This window comes from Eutrigla gurnardus (assembly GCF_963514095.1).
Source record: "Eutrigla gurnardus genome assembly, chromosome: 12".
Taxonomy (NCBI): domain Eukaryota; kingdom Metazoa; phylum Chordata; class Actinopteri; order Perciformes; family Triglidae; genus Eutrigla; species Eutrigla gurnardus.
The window spans coordinates 4,967,682-4,991,541 of record NC_139926.1 but is presented as its reverse complement, the minus strand read 5'-3'; the positions used below and the strand labels follow the sequence as shown (position 1 = coordinate 4,991,541).

The 23,860-nt window shown below is 41.2% G+C and overlaps 1 protein-coding gene across 1 annotated transcript in view; it reads left to right on the top strand.

Annotated features, from left to right (window-relative positions):
• pdia5 (protein disulfide isomerase family A, member 5) overlaps nt 1–23,860 on the top strand; it is a 71,176-nt gene that overhangs the window by 8,357 nt on the left and 38,959 nt on the right. Inside the window, exons 2-6 of the mRNA XM_084022582.1 lie at nt 1,547–1,673; nt 11,155–11,242; nt 20,357–20,440; nt 20,579–20,624; nt 22,228–22,320. Coding sequence (XP_083878708.1) covers nt 1,547–1,673; nt 11,155–11,242; nt 20,357–20,440; nt 20,579–20,624; nt 22,228–22,320 — 438 coding nt within the window. The remainder of the gene's footprint in view (nt 1–1,546; nt 1,674–11,154; nt 11,243–20,356; nt 20,441–20,578; nt 20,625–22,227; nt 22,321–23,860) is intronic.

The following is a 23,860-nucleotide window of genomic DNA, read 5'->3' as shown; positions in this document are numbered from 1 at the left end:
CAAGCTTCCAATTCCTCGGTTAAAAACCGAAACGAGGAGGTCCAAAATAACCAAGGAAAAGAAAACCCCGGTGGAAAAGAAGGAAAAAAAGAAAGATTGTGACAGTGCCCGTAATAAAACCAGAGTCAACATCGGACCCACGTTACAAAGGTGGCGTGATCTAAGGGGTCGAGGGGAAGGAGCTCGATGGTCGTGGGGGAGGAGCGTGAGAGTTGTAAACATTCAAAATCTGACAGAGTGCCCTCGAGCCACCGGACTTGCCAACTGGAACTTTAAACTGGTACTGGTATCACTTTACCTTTTGCTAAAGAGACGGTGTGTACGAATTACTCCCATCTAGTGGTGAAATCGTATTTTGCATTCAAACAAATATCGCTCTCGAGCGCATCGCTACCAAGAAGCTAACATGTCATCCAACAACACTTCACCAGTATTCTTTCAGGTAATGAGGTTGATATTTCAAACAAATGTGTGAGCATGAATATATAAGTAATTACACCTCCAGCAAGATAGTGATTTATGTTGCCATGTTTTCATTGGTTTATTTCTGGTAGCCTTCCATTACGATGTCGTAGCCTATAGCATCAGCTAACAACTAGACACACAACAATCTACACGCGTACCCTACGTGTCCGAAAGCGCCGCTCGCTCATGTGAACTCCTTTCATTCATGATGGCTCTGAACGAAAGCGGTCCTCTGCGTTTTTAGTTTTCAAAATGGTGGAACGACGTGGAAGCCTCCTGAGGACTTACCTGTCCAATGTAAATACAAATAAGAAATTATTTGCTTACGAGGATAAATCAGATGATTGGCAGAGGTAATTTTACAGGGCACATTTATGAATGGAGATATTGATTTTCCAAAAGAGAATCATAATTTGATCATCTTATGAATAAATTACTTAAAATGTTACACACTGTCCCTTTTTAAGAAAAATATCTTTTTATTGCGGGCTGCATGGTGGTGTAGCGGGTAGCACTCTTGCCTCACAGCAAGAGGGTCCCGGGTTCGATTCCCGGGTCGGCCCGGGTTCCGTCCGTGTGGAGTTTGCATGTTCTCCCCGTGTAAGCGTGGGTTCTCTCCGGGTTCTCCGGCTTCCTCCCACAGTCCAAAGACATGCAGGATGGGGATAGGTTCATTGATGACTCTAAATTGCCCGTAGGTGTGAATGTGAGTGTGAATGGTTGTTTGTCTCTACATGTTGGCCCTGTGATAGACTGGCGTCCTGTCCAGGGTGTACCCTGCCTTCGCCCAATGACAGCTGGGATCGGCTCCAGCCCCCCCACGACCCTGAATACAGGATAAGCGGTAGACAATGGATGGATAGATGGATCTTTTTATTTCATCATAGATAAAATGCAGATGTTCTTTTAGTGAACATCCTTTGTAGTTAAAAACAATCAAATAATATAAAATAAGATGATCAAATCATGATTCTCTTTTGCCAAGTCACCAGTTACTTTGCCGCATTGGAGCAGATATTCAGTACATTCCCCTTCCCCTCAGATGATTTGGTAACAGGTGTGTGTGTGTGTGTTCCACCAGGTGTGGCTGCTGCCGGTGCTGGAGGCGGTGAAGGTGTCTCCTCTCATAGAGAAGATCAGCGACCACAAAGACTTCAAGAAGCTTCTCAGGACCAGAACCAACGTTCTGGTGCTCTACACCAAGACAGGTCAGACAAACGGACAACTGCTCATTACATATCTTATTGGGATCCAGCTATAGACTCGACCAGGCTACTGTACCTGGTTTATGGGGATAATACCAAGACAACAAAGTTGTGGGGTGAATTTAGCTGTCAGTGATGTTTCATGTCTGGTTGAGCATCCATTGTTTCTGTCAAGTGGTAGTAGTAGACTCTCTTGGATAATACTTGTTATCTCAATGACTCAAACAGCTTCTTACTCAAGGACAACCAGCAAGATATGCTGTTAGTGCTCACGTCATTCTGTTCTTGTTTAATTATAAACAATTAAAATAATTTCACTATAGAAGGTTAGTGACTCAGTTAGCCATCACGAAAACTTCTAGTTGGGTTTGAAACAGATTGAAACAATTGAGCTTTTTTATGATTATTAGTTGCATGTACAGTAATATAATATAATGTATATTGTTACTATAATATCCAGTATATAAGAAATCCTGTTGTTATATCGATATAAAATGTGTATATATATATATATATTCTATGTGTATATATATATATATATATATATATATATATATATATATATATATATATATATATATATATATATATATATATATATGTGCGCACACACACTATGAACACGCCTACCGTAACACAGAAAGGCGTTGCACACGTTCAGTAATGGCAGCTGGTTAAGTCAGCATCGATGACTCACCCACTCCCCTCTAATTGGTTTGGGATGGCATCGTAACATGGAGGACCCTCCACTGGAACACGCACACAGTGGAAGTGGGTCGAGAGAGAGTGCGTAGGGGCTCCAACATCATCATTTAGAGAACTGAAACTATACCAAGTTTCAGATCAAGATCATATCTCACTGCTATTTCCTTCAATTGTTGATGAGTAAGTAGGAGGAGTTAGTAATTAGGGCTGGGTATCGCCACTGATTTCCTGAATCAATCCCGATTCACAATGTCCTGATTCGATTTAATCTCCAATTCGATTCAATTCAATATCGATTAGGTCAGGATTATTTCAAGGCTTTGCTTGTGCCGAGCTCTTCTCTGTCTCCATAGTTTTTGAATCCAAAATGCAACCACACATCTGTCTATAAGCTTGGCGGTGCCTTCAGTGGAGCAGCTCCTGCCATGTTTGGTTCACTACAACTAGTCCAGTGATCCTCACTATTTATATTCCCAGTAGAGCCACACTTACAAGACAAAGTCCACAGCAGAGCCACCTCAACTGCCACATACCAAAAGCCATCTCCAACTTAGCATATCTGCTTACTTATTTTTCATCCCACTTAACATACAGTATATGTAAAGCATCCAGATAGTATTTACGGCCCTATGGAATCCGTTTAATATTTTTTCATCAAATGGTGTCTAATCATGTGGTTGATAAATCAAAATTAAGACAAATACTGAAGAAAGATTCTAGTAGTTCCATTCTAATAATTCTAACTCCTTGTCATTCAGAGACTAGTGCAATCATTATGGAGGAGTCACAATATACCACCCACTTTTTCATTTCCTCATCCCCCCCCGACTTTCACTGTGTCTAAAGTCAGCGCAGCTGTCGATCCTCTTGCCCTTATTTAAGCTTCACTTCAGTTTTGAATCAGTTAATTTCTGAAAAACGGACAAAACTCATAGAAAATGTATAATAACTGTCTAACTGTCTTATAATAACTGTCACTCAGCCGATCCTGCCTGATGAGTGATATCACCTGGAATCAAAACAAGCACCTGTCGGCCTCATTTCACATTTTGATTCTCAACTGGGTGTTCTTCTGAGAAGAGTCCCGATGCGAACAATACACTCTGCATACACATTAAAAAGACAGTAAAAGGGGCATACAAGATGGCAGACTTCACGCATCCACGGGAAAAGGCATATATTAAAAGATCGATCCTGGGATTTTATTAATTGATATCGGAACATTCTAATGAAGATTGATTTTAATCAGAAAATCGGTTATTTGAACCCAGCCCATATATTAATTGTTGCATCGTGGACACAGACACAATACGCACATACACATAGCCGAAAGAGAACAGCCCTGCATTTCTGCTGGTAAATGTGTTCACCATTTTTAAAACGTCTGTAATAGTGCAGCATTAGAACTAGAGTTGGGTTGGTGTTGTTCAAACCAGTTTAATATGAAGTCAGCACCAGACTGGACCGGTATACTGAATGTTACCACTAGGAGAGAGTAAGTGACTCCAGTCCACTTGGTAGCGATAATGCACCTCTCTGCTGGTTTGCCAAAAACCAATAAATACTACCGGCAGGTTCATACTGGAGGCTGAAGCACCGTGCTGGGATGATTGCTGCGTGACCACTAGCCTGGCTATTCACACTAGAAGTGTATTTCTCTGTTCCAATCAACAAGCTTTTTTCTGTGGAACTAATCTCTGTCTGTCTGCTTGTGTGCGCTCCATCTCTCAGTTTAACAACAGCTTTTGCTGGGCTCACACTGCAGGAGAATTGGGCCCATTTCACCCTGATTCTCCCCTCCCAACAGTCGGAGGAGATCTCTGGTCTGACACCTTGGTCGGCACCGATGTTCAGCCCAGAATATCTGGTAATGTGAGGCGTTTACAGATCCCTCGGGATGCCCTGAGCCCCGTCGGGGGCCACGCCGATATTTAAAAAAAATCTGGATTATAATGTCCGTCATTTCCAAGCGGAAACAAAGGAGCCAGAGTGAGACAAATTTACTTTGTACATTTAAGAAATGGCATCACATCAAGCAACAAGGGTGTGTAGAAAGCAGAGATGGAGGAGATGCTGGAGGAAACATCAGCACAACGGTCTATACGTTCTCCTCCAATCGGAAGATCGGCGGTTCGAATCTCAGCTCCTCCAGTCTACATGCCAAAGTAGCCTATCCTTGGGCAAGATACTGAACCCCCAATTGCCCCTGATGCTGCCCCATCCGTGTATGAATGTGTGTAAACGGGTAAAAGTGACTGAATGTAGTGTGAAGCGCCTTGAGTAGCTACTTAGCTAGAAAGGTGCTCTATGAATGCAGGTCCATTTACCATCTCATCCAAGACAAACCTGGACCCTGTGGACTATTAGAAGAGCTAGGGAGAAATCTCCAGCACTTGACCACAGAGATTAAAGTGTCGGCTGGCTTGACTGCATTTTTAAATGTACCAGATAATAATTTGGATCCATGGTAATTGTGTGCTTTATTGTGTTTGATTTTATGGAGCATGAAACACACAAATCTTGAGTTTCATGAGCTTCATTCATGCTAGCTCTGCCTACGGCGTTACCAGCTGTTACAGACAGCTGCTAGACTTTACATTTCCTGTCTCTATGTTGACACTTCACAATAGCTTTCTTATGTACTAAATAAGGACTACTAACACAATTCTACATAGCAACAATGAGCAAACTCACTAGAGCAGTGTTTTATGCCCTGAGGTTACCGTTACTGTATTTAGCAGACTCGTCCGCCGCGTCTCCCCAAACCCCATCATCCATCCACACTCGTCTAGCTTTTTCCATCAGTAAGTAAGTTATCCTATAGCTACAGCAACTTGTTCACCTCGTCAGTCATTTGTACGTGTGTTTACCATGAGATCACGTTGACTGAGGGGTAATGGTTCCCTATGCCACCATAATCTTAAAAACATCCTGTTGTGTGTGTGATGCCCCATTGCTCTCAAATGTTGTAGTGTGTGTGCGTGTTTGCAATTAGAGACAAGAACATCGTTGGAGATTCTCCTTATGTGTGTGATGCAACCCGATTTCAAAATCTGTTGGCGTTTTAAAATCCTGTAGCGTGAGGCCATCATTACAACTAAGTTAAGGAACACCATCACAAGCAGCAGTGACACTCTGCTATTTCTAATAAATATGATAATTAATACATTTGATCATGTACAAGTTTAATTAGGGCAATTGAAACTCCAGGAGAACTGCAGAGAAGGTGGCCATCTTTCATCAGCTTCAAAACTAAAATGTTGTCATATTGGCACAGTTTGAGATTTTCTTGAGACTGACTCTGTAATGTGTCGTCTCATCTCCCCAAGAAGCGCATGAAGTAAACAAAGCTCTTCTCCCTCTACCGACATGTGTCCTCCTTCATGTCAGACACTCTTGGCTCCGTTTATTAACAGACATGATATTCTGTTAATCACGTTGTCATATTGTTTATTACTCATGCACAAGTTGCATTAACACCGTCTACACAGGTTGCTGATGTAGGCTACTTTTTCATTCGTGTCATAGTGACAAACGTTGCTCTGTGTGAAATCAAACCGGTTTCCACTCATACATGGACCAGACCGGCAAAACTGGAAATGCACCCAAGTGTAATTAAAACTTTGGTCGCCCTCTGTAATAAGGGAATGAAATCCTGCATTGGTACTTTGCATAAATCTCATGTAATAAATATCTTCAGATATATTTAGATTTATGTTTTGTGCAGGTTTAGCCTGCAGTCTGCTTTAAAGGGATGGCCCATCTGAGTAATGAACTTGGAAATATCTTATAGAATTAGAGAGTAGTCGTTAAATAGAAAATAAATCACTTCATGTAGTTAGACAGAGTTATAAAGCAGCATTTTCTTGCAACCATCAGGGAAACCTTAATGCACCCCAGTAGATTTTAATTCTAATTTATATATTTCTATTTATTTGCATATAGGATAGGAATGCACTCAGCAGGCTTGTAGGTGAGGCTAATTGATATTCATGGTTTGCCTTTTTAAAAGACTCCTGCTACCTCAATGAGCAGCAGCCGATGTATTTGTTTTATAATTCATGACCCACATCAGCCTCCGTTAGGTCATTGGATAAGGCCTCCATGTTTCCAGCAGTAGCTCTGAATGATCACTGGCTGTGGCATCACATTTCTTCTTTAAAGACACCAAAGGTTCCTCTCCCCATGCAGGATTTCTGCCACGCTGATATGCAAATACAATACGTTGTCTTACCTTGTGAAGAAAACTTTGTTTTTCTCTCATGCCTCCACGATGAGCAAAGAATCCAAAAACAGAAGAACGGTCCCAGACATCAGTCGTCTACTGTGATGTTCCCGATCTGAGCTGACATGGCCATCGGGATAGAATCAGGCTGATATTGTGGAGGGCAGGCTTAACTCCAAACACAATGAAAGAGGTGGATTGGCGGTGGAGCGGAGAGATAGCATACCTGAGACGATGCCCACCTGTCACTTAAAGTGGCCACTCCCTTAATTCAGCCAACTTTAAGCCTTAATATGATTCAAACTAGTGAGTTGTATTGAGATTGACCCCTGGACAGTCGTTGCATTTGGGGATATTAGCTGTACACACCAAACTGTTTCTTAAACCACGCTGTAAACATCTTTACTTCTGCTCTAAAGTTGGGATTCTAGCATGGAGGTCTACAGGGATCGACCCGCCTCAAGTGGAGGAACTGCAGTTGTGGCTGACTTTGTGTTGGCTTCATTTTTCAGCACTGGATGGTGCCGTTTGTTTGAAATGCAATGTTGCCAATTGTTTTTTCGTGAAGAGGGCACGGTGAGCTCTTCTTCCTTGGATCCATAGAAACAGACATTCATAACCATCACTAAGCGACAGACTAGGGCGACAGCTATCAAATCTTTTTGTAATTGCTCGGACCACCACCACCTGTCCCGGTACTGGTTGTGTTTCTGGTGCTTTTTGATTCGACGACGCTCCGACAGTAAAGGCAGCGTTTCTTGCCTGGCTCTGGCTGTACTGCATAATGTCGGCCCACCCGCGGCGAACCGGAGACCGCATCAAACGACCGATTCTTAAAATGACGCCCGATCCGGACCGCGTGGTTTGTGTCACTGGCTCGGACGGAGACATTGAGAAAGGACTAGTATCTTACGGGAGGGGAGACGGGTCTTACGGAAAAAATGATCAGTTGTCTCCGTTTGTAACGCTCAAGGCACTCCGCCTGATTACTTTTCCTAAGAAACTTTCAGTGAAGAAGAGAGCAGGGTCTGAGCCGATCAGAGACCACGCCCACCCCTACTCGGCCTCAGACTGTGGTGATTCATCTCTATATGCTGTGGGGGAAAAAACATTACACTACACTCTAGGGATGTCCCGATCCAGCTTTTTGCACTTCCGATCCGATACCGATATTGTAGCTGTTAGTACCGGCCGATCCAAGCATGTATTAAAGATTAAAGATATTTACTTATTTTGTTGTCAGACTCATGTTGAAAAGGGTTTTACTCTTAAGAACAACTAGCCAACTTAATTAGGTTAGTTTGAATAATCCACAATGGTTGGTAATGAGAAGCTGACCTGTTTATTCTTAACAGGGTTAAATAAACACAAAATAGACAAAATAATAAATAGTCAATTAACCACACAAACTGAATTGGCATCAGTGCTCTGCTCAAGAGTGTAAACCAAGGCTTAAAAAAGCCATCACTGTAAACAATATTGTAAACTATATAAAATTATATATAAAAGCAACACACACAAAACCTGAGTAGAAAATAGTCAAATTACCACACCACCACGCTTGACTTTATTGTGGCAAGTATTGCACTCGTCTCTTCGTCTTTTTCGTCTTTTAGGGTAAAATAATCCCACACAGCTGACATTTTTATCGATAACTTTAAATTCTTAGTGGGACATGCACAGACAAGTCCGTCTTGTTGTTGTTTAGGGGATGCTGGACAGGTCGCTAGGTGTGTGCTAGGTGTGCTGGAAAACGCGGACCGGATTTTGGGGAAAAAACTGAAAAAAAATGGAATGGATTACCAACATCGGTGCGCTGGAAAACACGGAGCGGAGTTTCGAAGAAAAAAAACTGGATCGGGAGTCCGGATCGGGATTTTCCCGTGCAGGCCGATCCGATATTGATATGCATTGTTTTGCTAATATCGACAGCCGATCCGATCCAAATATCGGATCAGGAAATCCCTACTACACACATAAACAGACAAGCTGAATGTTGGGAGCACTGGTGCGACCAAGGAACATATTTAGCCGCACTTCACGGATTTTTGGTCGCATGTGCGCCCTAAATGGTCCCTCTGGAGCCCTGACTTCCTCAGAAATGGTCCGTGTGGAACAATGATCCCTGCTGAGCAGCCGCATTATGCCGAGAGAGGAATTTAACGAAGCCCTACGACAGACCAAATACAGAATATGCTCATTTTTGCATTTTGTTTGATGTTCTCAAATGTCATAACTCTTACCCTCTCTTAAACTTGGGATAAAACATTTTCCAAAAGATTTTACTGTGCCGAAACACGAGGGTCTATGGGGATTGACCCGCTTCAGGAGAAACTACAGTTTTTGGCGCTTCTCAGCATCAGGATTTGTTGCTTGAGTATAATCCAAGTCTCAAACAGTGACACTCTTCTGGACTCATGTAGATGAAAAGTGTGACTGCCTGTTGTGTGTTTTAGCGAAGATGCATTTGTTAATGATTTAGTGATCATAAGACTGGATTAAGTTGTGTTTGTGTTGGAAGTTGTGTGACAGTTTGTGAACGGATGTTTTTATAACGTTTTGCTGATGTTAAATGCGGCCCCCATTTACTTCAATTCATTGCGACCTTTTTGTCTTTTTTTGGATTTGTTGTTAACCGTAGAGGCGTGAGAGAAACACAACATGGGGTTAATCATAAATATTCAAATGGTCATTTTGGGGTGTGAAGTATTCCTTTTAATGTCTCCTAACAACCAAATCTGTGACCATTTCGACATTCATCCCCCGTCTCACCCAGTTCCTGGTCCCCATGGAGTTGTGCTCTGCTTAGCACTCATCAAACTTTAACAGGGCGCTTATTAGAAAACCCACCAGCTTGTATCTGCTTCATACATGGTAGTAACCTGAGAGTGAATTGCCAGATGTTTGTGTTAGTGCCCCATTGCAAGGCAGGTCTCTGGGGAGTCATGTCAGTGCCTCTTAATCTAAATATAGCATCGGCCTGGACCGTGGAGTGGAGTTGTGAGTCGAACACATTTGGTTTCGGGGAGTATAAAAATGATGTATTGTGTTACGCAGACTAGAATATTAGCCTTTGTTTACTTGACTCGCAGGAATCTTCTCTGCTTGCCATATCTGATGAAAATCAGTAATATAGCCGTGTGTGTTGTTGTAGCTGGTTCAGTTTATAACACAAGAGTTTCTCCTGTTTCATAACACAGAAAGCAAACTGCACAGCTCAGCCATATTTTATCTCCGACACTGAAGATTGTGAAGTTTCTTTTGGTCATGAACTCCCCACATCGTCACTTCACACTCGATTCATTCACTTCGTCATGGATCTCGATAGTGGTGGATGATCTTCGTCTGTGGCGTAGGTTAATGCAGTAAAAGTCTAAAGCATTAAATCACTGAAGACGTTTCAGAATCCATTATCTCCCAGTGAGAGGACACAAGAAGTGCACCAGAGATTGTGTAGAGTTCAGTCAGCGTAGGTTTATTTGCATCACATGCATGAACACGAGGAAACCAAGTTGACTCCAGCACATCGAATTGGACAAAGGATTCAAACTTAGTTTTCATCCTTCCGTTGAACAATGACCTTTGGCCAAGCTGGTGGTCACATCACACGGGCTGGGTAATCGACCGAATTACGTCAAAATGCTCTTGAAACACTCCAAGGAAAATTGTTCCAATTATTTGTGCTTTACAGGAGTTTCACCAAATTCTTGGAAGAAGAGAAAACAAGAAAGACATTAATCTGCAAGCAATATTAGAAACATGTGATCCAAAGTATGGACAGTGTTGATCAAATCGCTGATCAAATTACACACAATCATTAATGCTCTGCTCTCGTGATCCCCCCCCCCCCCCCCCCCCCCCCTAATGTGAAGAGTGGTTCATGTGGATTTAGAAAAGAGAAAAATATATTAGATAGATATATTAGATAGATCTATATTTAAAGAAACTGTAAAGTGTTAAATTTGAGAACACAGTTTGGTGGGGGGTGGGGGGGTGGGGATTGCGCTGTAGTCGTTTAAAGAAACATAGTTGGTCACTAATTAGGTTCAGAGGTGTTCATTCGCACAAAGTATTGAAAAAAGTATTGTTGTTGAATTCAAGGTGTCTGTATTGTAATCGGTAAGAAAAAGGGTACGCAGCCCCTCTATGTGACTAGATCAATCAAAATGACATGCAGGTGTCCTTTGGAAGAATATAGTAGTGGCAGGTAGTAAGCAGCCTGCTGCAGGTACAAACTACAGTTGACCCAAACTTACCTGCTGTGCTTGTCTGTGGGCTGAAAGTTGGTCTTTGTGCCACTAAATGATCCTCTGCTTAGACTCACTATTGTAAGATGTTGAAAGCTGCTGTAACTGAACCCGTCCAGTGAAAGCTACTAGAAAACCCTCCTCCATCACCAACTCACTGATGTCTTTCTTCAGCATTAAGACCCTGAGCTCCACTGTAACTCAACTCCTCTTCGCTGTGTCTGACACGACAGTGTCCTCTGTGTGTCCAGGCTCTATTGAAGGGGTTTGTTGACGGTGCTGACTGTGGTCTGTTCTCTGTGTGCAGCTACATCAGGGGACTCCCACCTGAAACTGCTAGGAGATGTGGCCCAGACAGTCAAGGGCCAAGGGACTATTGCCTGGGTCAACTGTGGGTAAGTAATGGGATGATTTAAAAACATACTTTGAAGGACTTCTTCTCCCTCCATCACACCCATTGACTCCCTGTCCTTTTCAACCTTATGGCCTCTTTTGTTCAAAGAATCTTCTGACAGCAGTTATAAAGGCAGAGCAATTTAGTCCTCCCAAGAATATCTGTCCCACCACCCATCTGCACAATTTATTGCTTTCCATGAGGTGTGAATGGTCTTGTTCCACTAGTTCTATTGTCAGGGAGCAATTAGACAGCAGGCTGTTAAATTATTGGAGCTACTGAAGCTTTGGCTTTAATATGTTAGGCTACATCTCTTCATACCATTCAAGTACTCCCTGCTGTGTATGTTTTATCCTCAAATGGTAAATGATTGATAATGAAGGTATTTGCTTAAAGCTGTACTGTGTTTCTCTGTCCTCTAAGCTGAAAGATAATGATTCATGACGTTCTTTGAGTTTCTGTATCTTTCCGTTTCCATTTAGTTTTTTAGTTTTTTATAAATGTATCCCATCAAGAGGGCTTTGTGTGTCGTAAGTAATGCTGAATTTGGCGCGTATTTAGTATGTAGTAAATGATTAGTCAATCATTCTATTAGTCAAAGAAGGGTGGACTCCTTCAAGTCACAGTGAAACGGAAGTTTTTATCTTCTGTACTGTGAGATTTCCACAGAAGAGCGTTACAAGTTACAAGAGGGATGGAAATCCTTCACATTTGATTGGACCACTGAAAGAGGGCAGTCTTAGACAGCAGTGTGATACAGTGCTACAGACTGTAGTTACACACACGCACACACACACACACACACACACACACACACACACACACACACACACACACACACGCACACACGCGCGCGCGCACGCACACACACCTCCCAATCAATCTAAGGTTTCCAATTGATTAATGGATGGATGTCATTTTCTTATTGGTTGAAAGTTGGTGGTAGCTTGAAGATGACTAGATTTGCATATATCATATAATAATAATTTAATAATAATTCATTTTATTTATGGGCGCCTTTCTAGACAGTCAATGTCACCTTACAAAATAAAACAACAATAAAGCACGCAGTCCATCAAAAAAGCAGTCATAAAAGCATGGAAATAAAACTACATACAAAATCAACAACAATAGATAGAAGAAATTGATTTCTTTGTCATTTCCGGGACCCTTCTGGGCAAACATGCCTCTTAGCTTACCGAGGCTCACAGACCTGCAGGACTGACCCAGAGACAGAGAGAGCAGACAGACCACAGCAGGATGAAGTGTGCTTTGGGCTGCATTCATTCAAAACCCTGCACCTTCCCCTGCGTTTTGTGAGGAGGTGTGGATGTCCATTTGTGTTTTCGAACATAACTGCTGCAAATAAATCAGAGAAATAATATTGTTCTCATGAACGCTGGTCCCTCTCTTCATTCACTCTCTAAATCGCCTGACCACCGCTGTGCTCTCCCCCCCCCCCTCCCTCCCTCTCCCATTGTGACTACATGTGATATCTTTAGACTTACTTATCAACATATCAACTATTTTTTAATAATGTCGAAATCATTGAATTCCATTTTCAAGTAAAAATGCCAAACACTTTCTAGTTCCAGTGTCTATTTATATATATATATATAATAACTGAACTTTAGGATATTGTATTGGTAATTGTTTTTAATCCAAAGTAATTTTCTGACATTTAATAGAACAAGCCCTTAATCACTTAATCAATACTGAGAATAATTAGTTGCTGCCCTCCTTGACACAGTTATCGACATTTAGTGCTACCGACACTTTGGTCTATAACTAAATCCAATCGTTGCCCTAATTCCATCATATACACTGATCTTGATTATTGCATATTTAATGAGTTAGTCTGCCTTATTGAGTTGATATAGTGCAGCTGCTCTTAGCCACACAGTCTGTAAATAGTTGTTAATTATTAAAAACACGTATACTCCTGGTTGATCAGAACCTTTGTAATTAAACATAAAAGACCAAATGTATTTATTAAAACTTTCACTGTAAGGTTTATCAAGACATGCTACAATAATGGTTGTTATAATAATGGTCAAAATGTTTATTTCTTCTAGAAAAATTAAACCATGTAAATCATTTGTCTAAAATCATGTGATTCTACTAAATACACCTTGAAAACATGATTAGTTTGCATAATTGGTCAATGACCAAAAATTGCACAGTGTTCTGGTAAATTCTTCTCTCCTGTTAAGAGCCGCATTTCAATCAAGTTAATTAATTCTTTGGTTAATTCGTTAAGCCCATACATGTCTGTGTGTCGTATATGAAAACAATTGTTAGCTGCAGCCCTAGTTATGTGGAAAGCTTTCATTTTATATTTTTTAAATAATGATTTCCATACTCCACACACTCTTTCCTGCACCACAATACATCTGTCTCTCTGCAGCACATCTATTTCCAGTCCACACTGTGGGAATGTTCACATTAAGCAAATGCTCGATGCTCCCAAGACTCTCTAAACGCAGCTTGCTTTGCTCCCCAGGGATCTGACTTTGGCTTGTTGTTCTTTCTGTCCCTCCTCGTGTTGACTTCCACTTACTTCATTTCATTTTTTTCTTGATACCTGTCAACCCATCAACTGCATGATAGTCTCACCAGAGAGAAGAATGTATGATGGACCAGGAAGCTGTGAGGAAGGCCGCGTCTCCCCTTTGACACTTAGTGCTCATTGCAGCATTCACAATTTCTCTCAAGCTTATCCAGGATGGAAGACTCTGGACGGAAAGGAAAAGAAACTCAAAAGGAATTGTCAGAGGTTTTGGTGTCCATGTTTCTCTTCAAAGACACCCCATGATATGTCTTTTTTTTACTATTTACTTTTTGACTGTTTTCCGCTGGGAGGGTATGGTATCATCTCTCTCTTCCTTCGCCAACAACTCAAGCATGCTAGAGAGCGCACTAATGCTAAGCAGAGATTTTGAGCCAGATTCCTGCCAGGGGAGCTCGAGCGAGCCGGGTTCATCGCTGCAGGACACGTGGATCTGGTGCCAGGCTCTGTAGAGGAGTATTGTGCTTCTTGGCATATTTCGCCACCATCACAAATGGGGCCCGTTCCAAATCTAAGCTCCAGCTGCGAGCTCATGGTGGACAGAGGGAGAGAGAGTAGAGCGCATATCACAGCGTGAGAACGGCCAGCGCTGCCAAGGAAGAGGGCCACCGAGGCCAGAATGACACACTTTGAACAGATGACAGGCACCTGAGTGTTGGCCAACTGGGATTCACCAGAGGGAAGGATGACCTCATACAGGAAGAGAGAACAGGGCTGTGCTGTCATTCTACTGGCAATTTAGAAAAGAAATAGGACATGGCAAGTAACATGGGTTGTGTCAGAAATCGCTGATTTCATTAGGTGTTTTTACACAAAGATTCTGCCATAATCACAGAAGGAAGACTCCTCAATATGGGTATAGGGGAAATATATTTGTTGAGTTTTTCTCTTATCGAAACCCTGTGAATGAATCTAATTTTGTGAAGCAGTAATGCTGCGTATATCTCGAGGGCTTTTATTATGAAAGGTAAGAAAGAAAACAGTGGAATATTATGCTGCCAGGCAAAAAGCATATATTTGCAACATGGCAGTTTGTGTTGATGTAAATTAGTTTTGTCTCAATCTCTCTACTTCCCTCTGTCATTTCTCCCTCAGTGCAATGCATGATGGTATATTGTGCTCCATTTTATAGTGAGGAGTGAGTGAGTGAGTCGTTTGGACACAGCTATGGTCTTGTCTCGATCAATGGGAATAGCAGAGTACAAATGACCGAGCACGGATTAGGATTTAATATTTAAATGGCGTGCGGCGCTTCATCCTCTCTGCATGATGAATCCTTTATTAATCCTTCTCAAAAGGGACTGTTGACTTTAGCCTAATGGCACGTTTTGACTGTTTTTTATTTGATTTGTATGATTCTCCAATCTAAGTCCTTGTTGGATGAGGAGGAGAGAAAAAAGTCCGAAGGTTTGGGTTCACAAAATCCTGAAAAAATATATAGTTCAGCATAATTTAAAAACAGCTAATATCAACCATTCGTCTGCACTTGCCGTTGTTCGTTCCCAACACATCTTGCACCAACAAAACAGGAAGGAAGTGGTTAAGTAGTAAAGCCCGCCTCTTGCTCTATTTGATTGGCTGCCTGGGTCAAGTGTGACACTAAGGAGCGGTGCAATCATCTCCTTAAAGGTGCACCTTAAACAGCCATCGTGTCACTTTACATAGACAAGTATTTTAATTTGGGTACATCCAACCAGATGATATGTCACAAATGTAGTTATCTCTGTCAACCGATTCTGCATTCAGCAACAGGACAAGATTTTGGCATTGGAAGCATTCTAGTTTCTGTTTGTAGTACGAGTAGTACTGATCCATCACCATGGAGCAAACTGTTCATGTGGAGAGCAAGAGGCCAAACACATTGGTGGAATTGCATTCTAGGACCTCACCAGCCATCAGCTGAAGATGATTTACCTTTTTTCAAATAGTAGCTTGTAAACCAGCTACTATTGACTTGTGTTTTCTCTCTACTCAAACTCAAGTCTGACTTCTCAAGTTGCTTCGCTGTTAACAACAAGCAGCCCAAGGAAAAGCCCCAGGTATCTGCTGGCTACCCTGAAGCCCCTCGCTCCCCGAGGCTTATGTCGTCAGACCATAGATGATTGGGTCAAAGATTGCTAAAGCGTAGAAAAGATTTAGTAGGTAAACAGGTCACAGTGGTGGGTTTAGACTGTCTTAGTAACTAATGGGAAACAGTGAAGGCTATTGACCTTGACATCCAACCAGAGCAAACGAGGTAAGCGGAGAGAAGATCTCTCATCGACTCTCTAGTTCCAAGGGAACAATTCCCTTCTGCTCCCAGTTAGTTCCCAATAGAAACCTCATCACCATTCATAACTACACTTCCACTGTGCTTATTATTACATTGTTTACAGTAGCACAATGTTCTTTACCTGCAGCAGACTAACTTGGGGTGGTTTTATTCACTTCTTGGCCTCTGCTGTTGCAGAGTTTATCCTGACCTCATCAGTTTGTCAGCACCTTATGACTCCTCGTCAGCCTTCTCCTCATGCTCAGCCTCCACTTATACCTGCTGTTTTTCTTGGCTCTTAATGGAGCTGAGCTGGTACCATGGGGCAGATTGTAGAGATGGTTTGAGTCGGGTGAGAGATGGATTTTATTATGTGTGGTGTTTAACAAAATAATGGTTGGGGTTGAGAAGTTTAGCTCATCTGCAATTAAGCACATTGACCAACAGGGTCCAGCCAGATACAAGGTTTCACTAGTCTTGTTAAGTCAACGATAGATGGCAACACTGAGTTCTCAACTGCTTGTTACGCTATGAAGACAACCTCTGGTGGCTTCTGCTGGTCACTGCAACACATCGCATCAATACAGCATCATAGAAAATGCAGCGTCTGGATTTCTAAATGCCCTCGTATACCATAATACCACCCAAGCCTATGGAGGTGGGATGAAATGTGGTTCTATGCAGGAGAAGCTTTCTTCATACCTTCTTCACAGTCACATTCCTCCTGCTCACTGCAGTTGGAGCCTCATGCTGACGCACCGTCAGACATGACCTAGAGATGAATGCTCATCCAGCGGATGTCATTCATGTACTGCCATTCACAGCCTTTGTTCTTTCTGTGCTGAACATTAGCTAGTGAGTCATTCTGAATGTCTGGGCTTTACTTTGTTCTTGGATTGAATAGTACTGCTGTTTCATTGGTTGGTTCACACAGAGAGAGCACTCCAGAAACATAATGCCATGCAGCCTTTTTTCCCTGTGAGTCAGTCTTAGTGAGTCTGTATGACCAAATAAGACAGGCTGAAAGCCCATCTCCATTGTTGCACTGGTCCGTGCAGCTGTGCGTCCTTTTTACTTCCTTCCAAAAAGTGCCATTTAACAGTACCTCATGGTATTTCATGTCAGCACTGTACTGTTCAGTTTTTCAGCACTTTCCTAAGACATTTTATCTTCGAAGAATATTGCGTGAAAGATTTCACTCTATTTTCACAGCGCCTTGTATGAAAAGTAAGTGAAATTTAAATGAGTAAAATAAACATGTCTTTGTTGTTAATGCAAAGTACAATGCAATTAATTTGCCAGTAGTCTGAGTAGATTCAAACAAAGTCCGACCAAAAAGAAACTGTAAAAAAGTAGTTAGAAACCGGCTTACTCTATGCAATAAAACGGTACAAAGTAAGTCAGTCAAGTAAGTTTATAACACCAAATTCTTTGTATAAATGCTTTAGGGCTTCCCACTCAGACAATTGGATGACTACGTTTTTTTATGCTTTTTGTGTTTTTCCCCCATAACAATTTTGACTGTCAAAATTGCTGCATTGGAGCATCCTTTAAAATAATTGAAATCAGCAGTTTGACTTCATGACAGCATGTATATCAGGATGCAACCCAAGACAGCTGATGCATTGTTGCCTCCCATTGTTTTGTTTGGTTGTTTGTCATTTGTGGCAATGCTTCAAGAAGTAGCAGACTGGTTTTGAATGGGATGACTGCACACCATCTCCAGATACACGTCGAGGTCACATCTGCTCCTGGTGTTCCCCGACAGGTGCCATCTGCCACCATGAGTCGGCAAAATATGGCATTAAAGAGTAACTTTGGTATTTTTCAACCTGGAGCCTATTTGCTCCATGTTTTCCTGTCTTAGTGACTAATGGGGACAACAGTTTTTCAAATTGGTCCAGTATTGAAGGACAACACCGCAGCAGCTGAACGAGCTGTAATGTAACCATTCAGTCACTTTAGGTCTACAAAAAGTGCTTGTTTCTGCCACTGCCACTCATTATTATTATTATTATTATTATTATTATTATTATTATATACCAAGTCTTGCTAAAGGAGTAGTCTCTCGCAGAAATGTCTTTAGAGGGTTAGGCCTCTGGTAATAAGTTTTTACCAATGATAGTTGGATAAGCTATTTTTAGTTGAAGGAAGGACTCTGGATATCTGTTTGTCGTTGTCTCTAACGTCATTCTGAAATGTCGTGAGAGGGTTAGTGCATCATCCACATTGTTGAAATCAACTGAATATTCAGCAATGACATTGAAAATCTTTGTATTGGGCTACATTTTTAGCCCGCCCACTTCTTAGGTGTCCAATCAAAGCTTGTTCTGAAATCTCGGAAAAGGCTACTTGTTGCCATGCAAAGGTAACTTAGTGTTCTCTGAAATATGCCATTGCTGAATATTCCTTAACTTCAATAAAAAAGAGCTTGATTAAACTCTCGTTGGTGAAACTGTTAGATTTAGAACATACTGTATCTGCCTAAAACCTATCACAGAAGGCCTTACCTTGTTGTGATGTCAGAACGAGACTTGTATATTGCACTGACTGGATCTAGTGACGGGTAAAGTAAAAGTAATTATCATTTAGCATTTAACATTTCTCTGTATGCTTCTTTCCATAATGTTGTCATACACTCATAATAACAATTAGTCCCCATTAGTCACCCACACATAAAAACAGGAAATCTGGGTTGAAGAACACCAAATGTTCCCTTAAAGCCCACTGTCATTAGCTGATATAGTGTCTGTCAACACATGCATCCTCATATAATGCAAACCTGCACTAAACAAATATTTGGCTCGCTGTGGATCTTGGAGCTGTAATTGAATTCCACCTCTTTGACTTTATTAGCATCGGGCCTTCTCTCCAGCACACATCTCCCTCCATCTCCCTCTCTCTCTAAATGAGTGCATGCACTTCTTTCCTTTTATTACAGAAGAGAGAGAACACTTCATTCTGCTGATAATGTGTGAAGTATGTGTAGGTGGCGAGATGCATATTTATTCCCCTTCCAACCTTGGACTTTTTTCAATTAAAGAAATAAGCCTCTACACAACAGATAAGTTCTATATGCTGACAAGCTGCACAGTATAGGTTGTAATCAACATTGTATTCCCATTGCAGATGTATGTGTTTGTGTATGCATTCCGGAGCCGCTAATAAACAGCAGGCAGCCTTGTTTATATAGCAGTGTGCATGTGATTAGATTGATCTCATGTGTCCTCTCCTCCTTTCGTAATTCAGTTCAGTGAAGCTTTATTGGAAAGAAAAACATGTCGGCAAAGCATTTTTTTTTTTACAGCATTAAGTTCATAATACAAGCAATGAATGCAAATAATGGTAGCAGTAGAGGAAATAATACTGAACAGAAGGAAAGTGATGGGCTTTATAAGAAAGAAAGAAAGAAAGAAAGAAAGAAAATAAAAATTCCTGATATGAAAAGATGCAGAGACAGATGATACGTTTTAGGCAGATATTCTTTATGTAGTTCTGTCACATCAACAGTTTCACAAAGGTAAGTTTAAATTCACTTTCTTTATTTAAGTGACTTTGGAACAAATTTAGGTCAAGGTTTTCGATGATAATTACGATGTCCTGTTCCAGTGGCTCTCTCCTGATCAACTTTTCATCTGAATTTATTGTCCTTTTTTTAAATCCTGTCTCACATGCTGCAGTACCACTCTCTACCTGAACTACTGCTGAAAAAACGTTAAATGTTGTTTCATGTGATATCTGGTTTTAAATATTAGTTAACCATCAAATAAATCACACACTCAAGACTGCATACCATACATATTTAATTTATATTTTTTATATTTATATTATATTTTAAATTCCATGTCCCATCATCTATTATTCTATTTCTTTTCCAGACGTTTCAGATTTTTCACTAATGATGGTTTCGGTATCTGTATAGAGATATTTAGGCAGGGGAGGCCCCACTGCAGTCTGAGCTGAAGGAGGTTCTGGTGTCCTGTGTGCTGTATATCGTTTTGTCTTATTACGTGGGGTATCAAACTCTTTGACAAGCATTAATAATAACTAAATGGAGCCAGTCTTGCTGATGGTCTGGTTTACTGTAGTTCATGTGGAGCATTAAACTGAGAATTTTGTCCAATTAATCATGCATTATCCTAGTATACTGAGCCGATCTTGTCATTTGTTTCCATTCTTTTTTTATAATGGTATCTTCTACACCACTGCTTCATTAATGGATGTATGTATGAATCATTTGTTTCGGATTATTCCAAATGTGACAGTTCCTTTTCTTTTTAATCTGGCTCCGTCAGAGACTCCGAGGGCCGTAAGCTGTGTAAGAAAGTGAAAGTGGATCCGAGCTCCAAACGTGAAGGAGCTGAGCTGCTGCACTACAAGTGAGTAACCAGAAACTCAGCTGGCTGTCAGACAGCGTCCACACATCAGTGCTTTCTATAGTGTGTTTGCAGCTTAAGGAGCTTGTTGTTCACGGTTTACTCCGGTATTGAGAGCACTGTGTCTGCTGTGTATTGCAGAGATGGGACGTTCCACACAGAATACAACAGGCCTGCCACCTCCAAGGTGAGTGCTCTGCTCACATCCTGTGTTTACCTTTGTGTCTAGGATTTACTAATGGCTCTTCACATTCAGTGTTAATTATTTTGACAGTCATTAACCGTGTTATAATTTCCTGTGCAGCCGAGTGGGTCTGTGTCCATTTAATGTGTTCATTTGGTTAGATAAGAGCCACTTCACTCTGCCGCTTTTATTAAGAATGTGGATACATAATTTAGGGGATTAATAAATGTGATTCTTCTGATTGTAATTTGAATTCTGATTAGTTTTAAAAAATGATCTCCAGGCCTGTGTTAATGGTCTACTGTTAACTAAAATGAAAAGTCGAGCCGAGTACCTTTCACTTGCCAGTTTGAAAGCCAGCTGCACTTTGTCACAATAAACTCTGGGTAGCTTTTGTCAATATTGATATGCTACACATCGCTAAATAGGTTAGATTCTCCAATACTCAATCATTCTGTTAATTTTATGGAAACCATGAGGACCATATCCATTCAAATTCACCGGCATGGTAAACGGGTCTTAAAGTCTGAATATGTATCCATTAGGGATGCAACAATACAGTCAGCCGGTTCAATACGTACCTCAGTTCTTGGGTTACGGTTTCAGTTCTGTTTCGGTACACATTGTGCGCGCGAGGAGAAAAAAAATTGGTATTTATATATTCAAAAATGATTTCTTTCTTCTTTTTTTTTTACATTCAGACACATTCAAGTGTATTGTATAATAAAATAAATAAATATTTAATACACTTTCAAATGCAAAATTGCTTCTTAGCCTTGACGACTGGTATAGGATAAAAGGGGGTAAACAATGTCAAAATTAAATGTAGATATATGACAGACACACAACGGCCATGTTGCTTTATATGGAAGTAGTTTCACTGTAATTAGTTAGTTCACAAAATTAACTAGCTACCGTTATTCAAGCCAAAGAAATGCTCAACTGAAACTGCCGTCTTTACCATCACTGCAGAACACAAAATCCAAATGGAAAATCAAATTATGATTTATAAAATATAAAATGATAAATCCTGAATACGATTCTCTAAAACCTGTTGAATTGATTTCTTCCGTTTCCTCCATCTGAGTTGAGAAACCCATTGTGAGGAAAACTGTGAGCTATAACTCCTTTTTGTTCTGATTTTATTATTCTGCGTGCGAGTGTGATGCCACTGCTCCTTTCCCTGACAGATGGAAACCATAAAGCACCAAAAGTCTCGGTTTAAACCATCACCAAGTAATCCTGATAATAACATCATAATCACTAAATATTCCGCCCGTGTCCACGCTGTCATGTTTAGCGCCGCGGAATGAAATATTTCCTGCTGTTGCCTCCACAGACATATGGTTCATTATATTTACAGGGAGCTTTACCAAGCCCATTACCAGACACTTAAAGGTGTTGAAACGGCTTCGACACCTCTTGGATGGATGAACATGTTGGTGGATATGAGCTTCCATCTGGCACAGCCTATGACATTACCAGCACTAAATTAAGGAGTGACTCCTCCAGTGTTGGAGTAAATCATCGCCAGTCACTCTGTCAGTGACAAGTTGTTGTTTGCATGATCCCTCTTTCTGACTCTTCTATCTTTGTCTCCATTCAGTCCATGGTGGCGTTTTTGAAGGACCCTTCAGGACCTCCACTGTGGGAAGAGAACCCCGAGGCAAAAGACATCATCCACATAGAGACAGAGAAGGTAAGTGGTAACCATAACAACTTTGCTTTCAATTAACTATAAAGAAGCTTTTGGCTACTTTGTTAATGGAAGGAACCTTGGCTATTAAAGGGAAAATCTTTGTGTACCAGGATGCACATAAGCATTTATCTCTAGCCCGTTTTAGACAGACGATTCCGCCATACTGGCAGAAAGACGATTCAAAGTTTTTAGATAGAAGATTTAGATATAGATTTGTTTGCCGAGTAACGCAGCAACGGTGTGTTTAGATAGCACCCCAGCGTTGTGGAATGAGTGAGACATCCCAAGGTGCGGCCGCGTTCTCGTCTGTGGACTCGTCGGCCGTGTGACGTATTCAATGAGCGTTGGAAATCTGATTAGCTCGATGCATCAAATCAACTACGAAAGGTGAACTTTTGCTCGTTTCGCATATTTACGCGACTCTGCATCATAAAGATGTCGATGCGTATAACGCCGGCAACGCGTCTTCACTACGTCACGTCTTTTCCGCCTCGGGTGCTCGGAGCATTTAGATAGAATGCCGTATCGCCACGTCTCGCATCTGGTGAAAACGGAGTGTGTGTGCGTGTGTGCGTGTGTGCGTGTGTGCGTGTGTGTGTGTGTGTGTGTGTGTGTGTGTGTGTGTTGCTTGAGTTGACTGCATGTAGCAGCAACACTGATTAGACATCCACATAATAGGTTGAGAATTTCCCCTTTAATGTTGATTCTAAGACACTGAGGAAGCTTCTGTCCGGTTGAGTGTTTGATCAGCTGGTGGAGCTGACACAGCGTCATGTCCACCTCCACAACAATAAAACACACTAAAGCAACATATCAGGGCTTTATCAGCAAAGAGCTGCTCCACGTACTTCATAGAGTCTTCTGACAGCCAGAAAAACATCATCGCTCATCCTTCTAGGTCACATGACAGTCGTATCAACCCCCTCACTGGCTTGACAACCTGAGACACTCATAGACATATACAGCACTTTGAAGGCTCTTTGACTTAATGAACAGCGCTTCTGTCTTCTCACCCACTTGTGCCTGGAGGCTTGTTGAAGGTGTCAACAAGAGATTGTGCTGAATCCAGGTGTTTCTAGGAAGTAGCTGAGCTCATGTAGGTGGTGATGAGGAGGCTGGTCCACCTGCTGTCTTAGGAAGAAAGTCCTTTCTTTCTTTTTTGATGACTCTGTGTAATGAGTCTGATAAATTGCTGAGCTTAGTTATTTTAGAGCTCTTTATGCTAAACACAGAGATAAGACCTAGACATCTACACTGTTGTATAGAGGCAGGGGGAAATGTATAGCATAGTAGTGCAATATTTTCATGGCAATATTGCACCGATACGCTAAGTATTGATCTCTTATTGTACAAACCAGGGGTCACCAACCTTTTTAAGATGAAGAGCTAGCTGAAGGGTAGAGAGTAACATGTAGGGCTATTATTTTGCATATAATCTTACTAATAATGGATGTGTGCAGTTGTTAATATTATGAATATAATGCATTTAATAGGCTACATTTATGATGAGACTGGTTAGGAAAAAACAAACTACTCTACC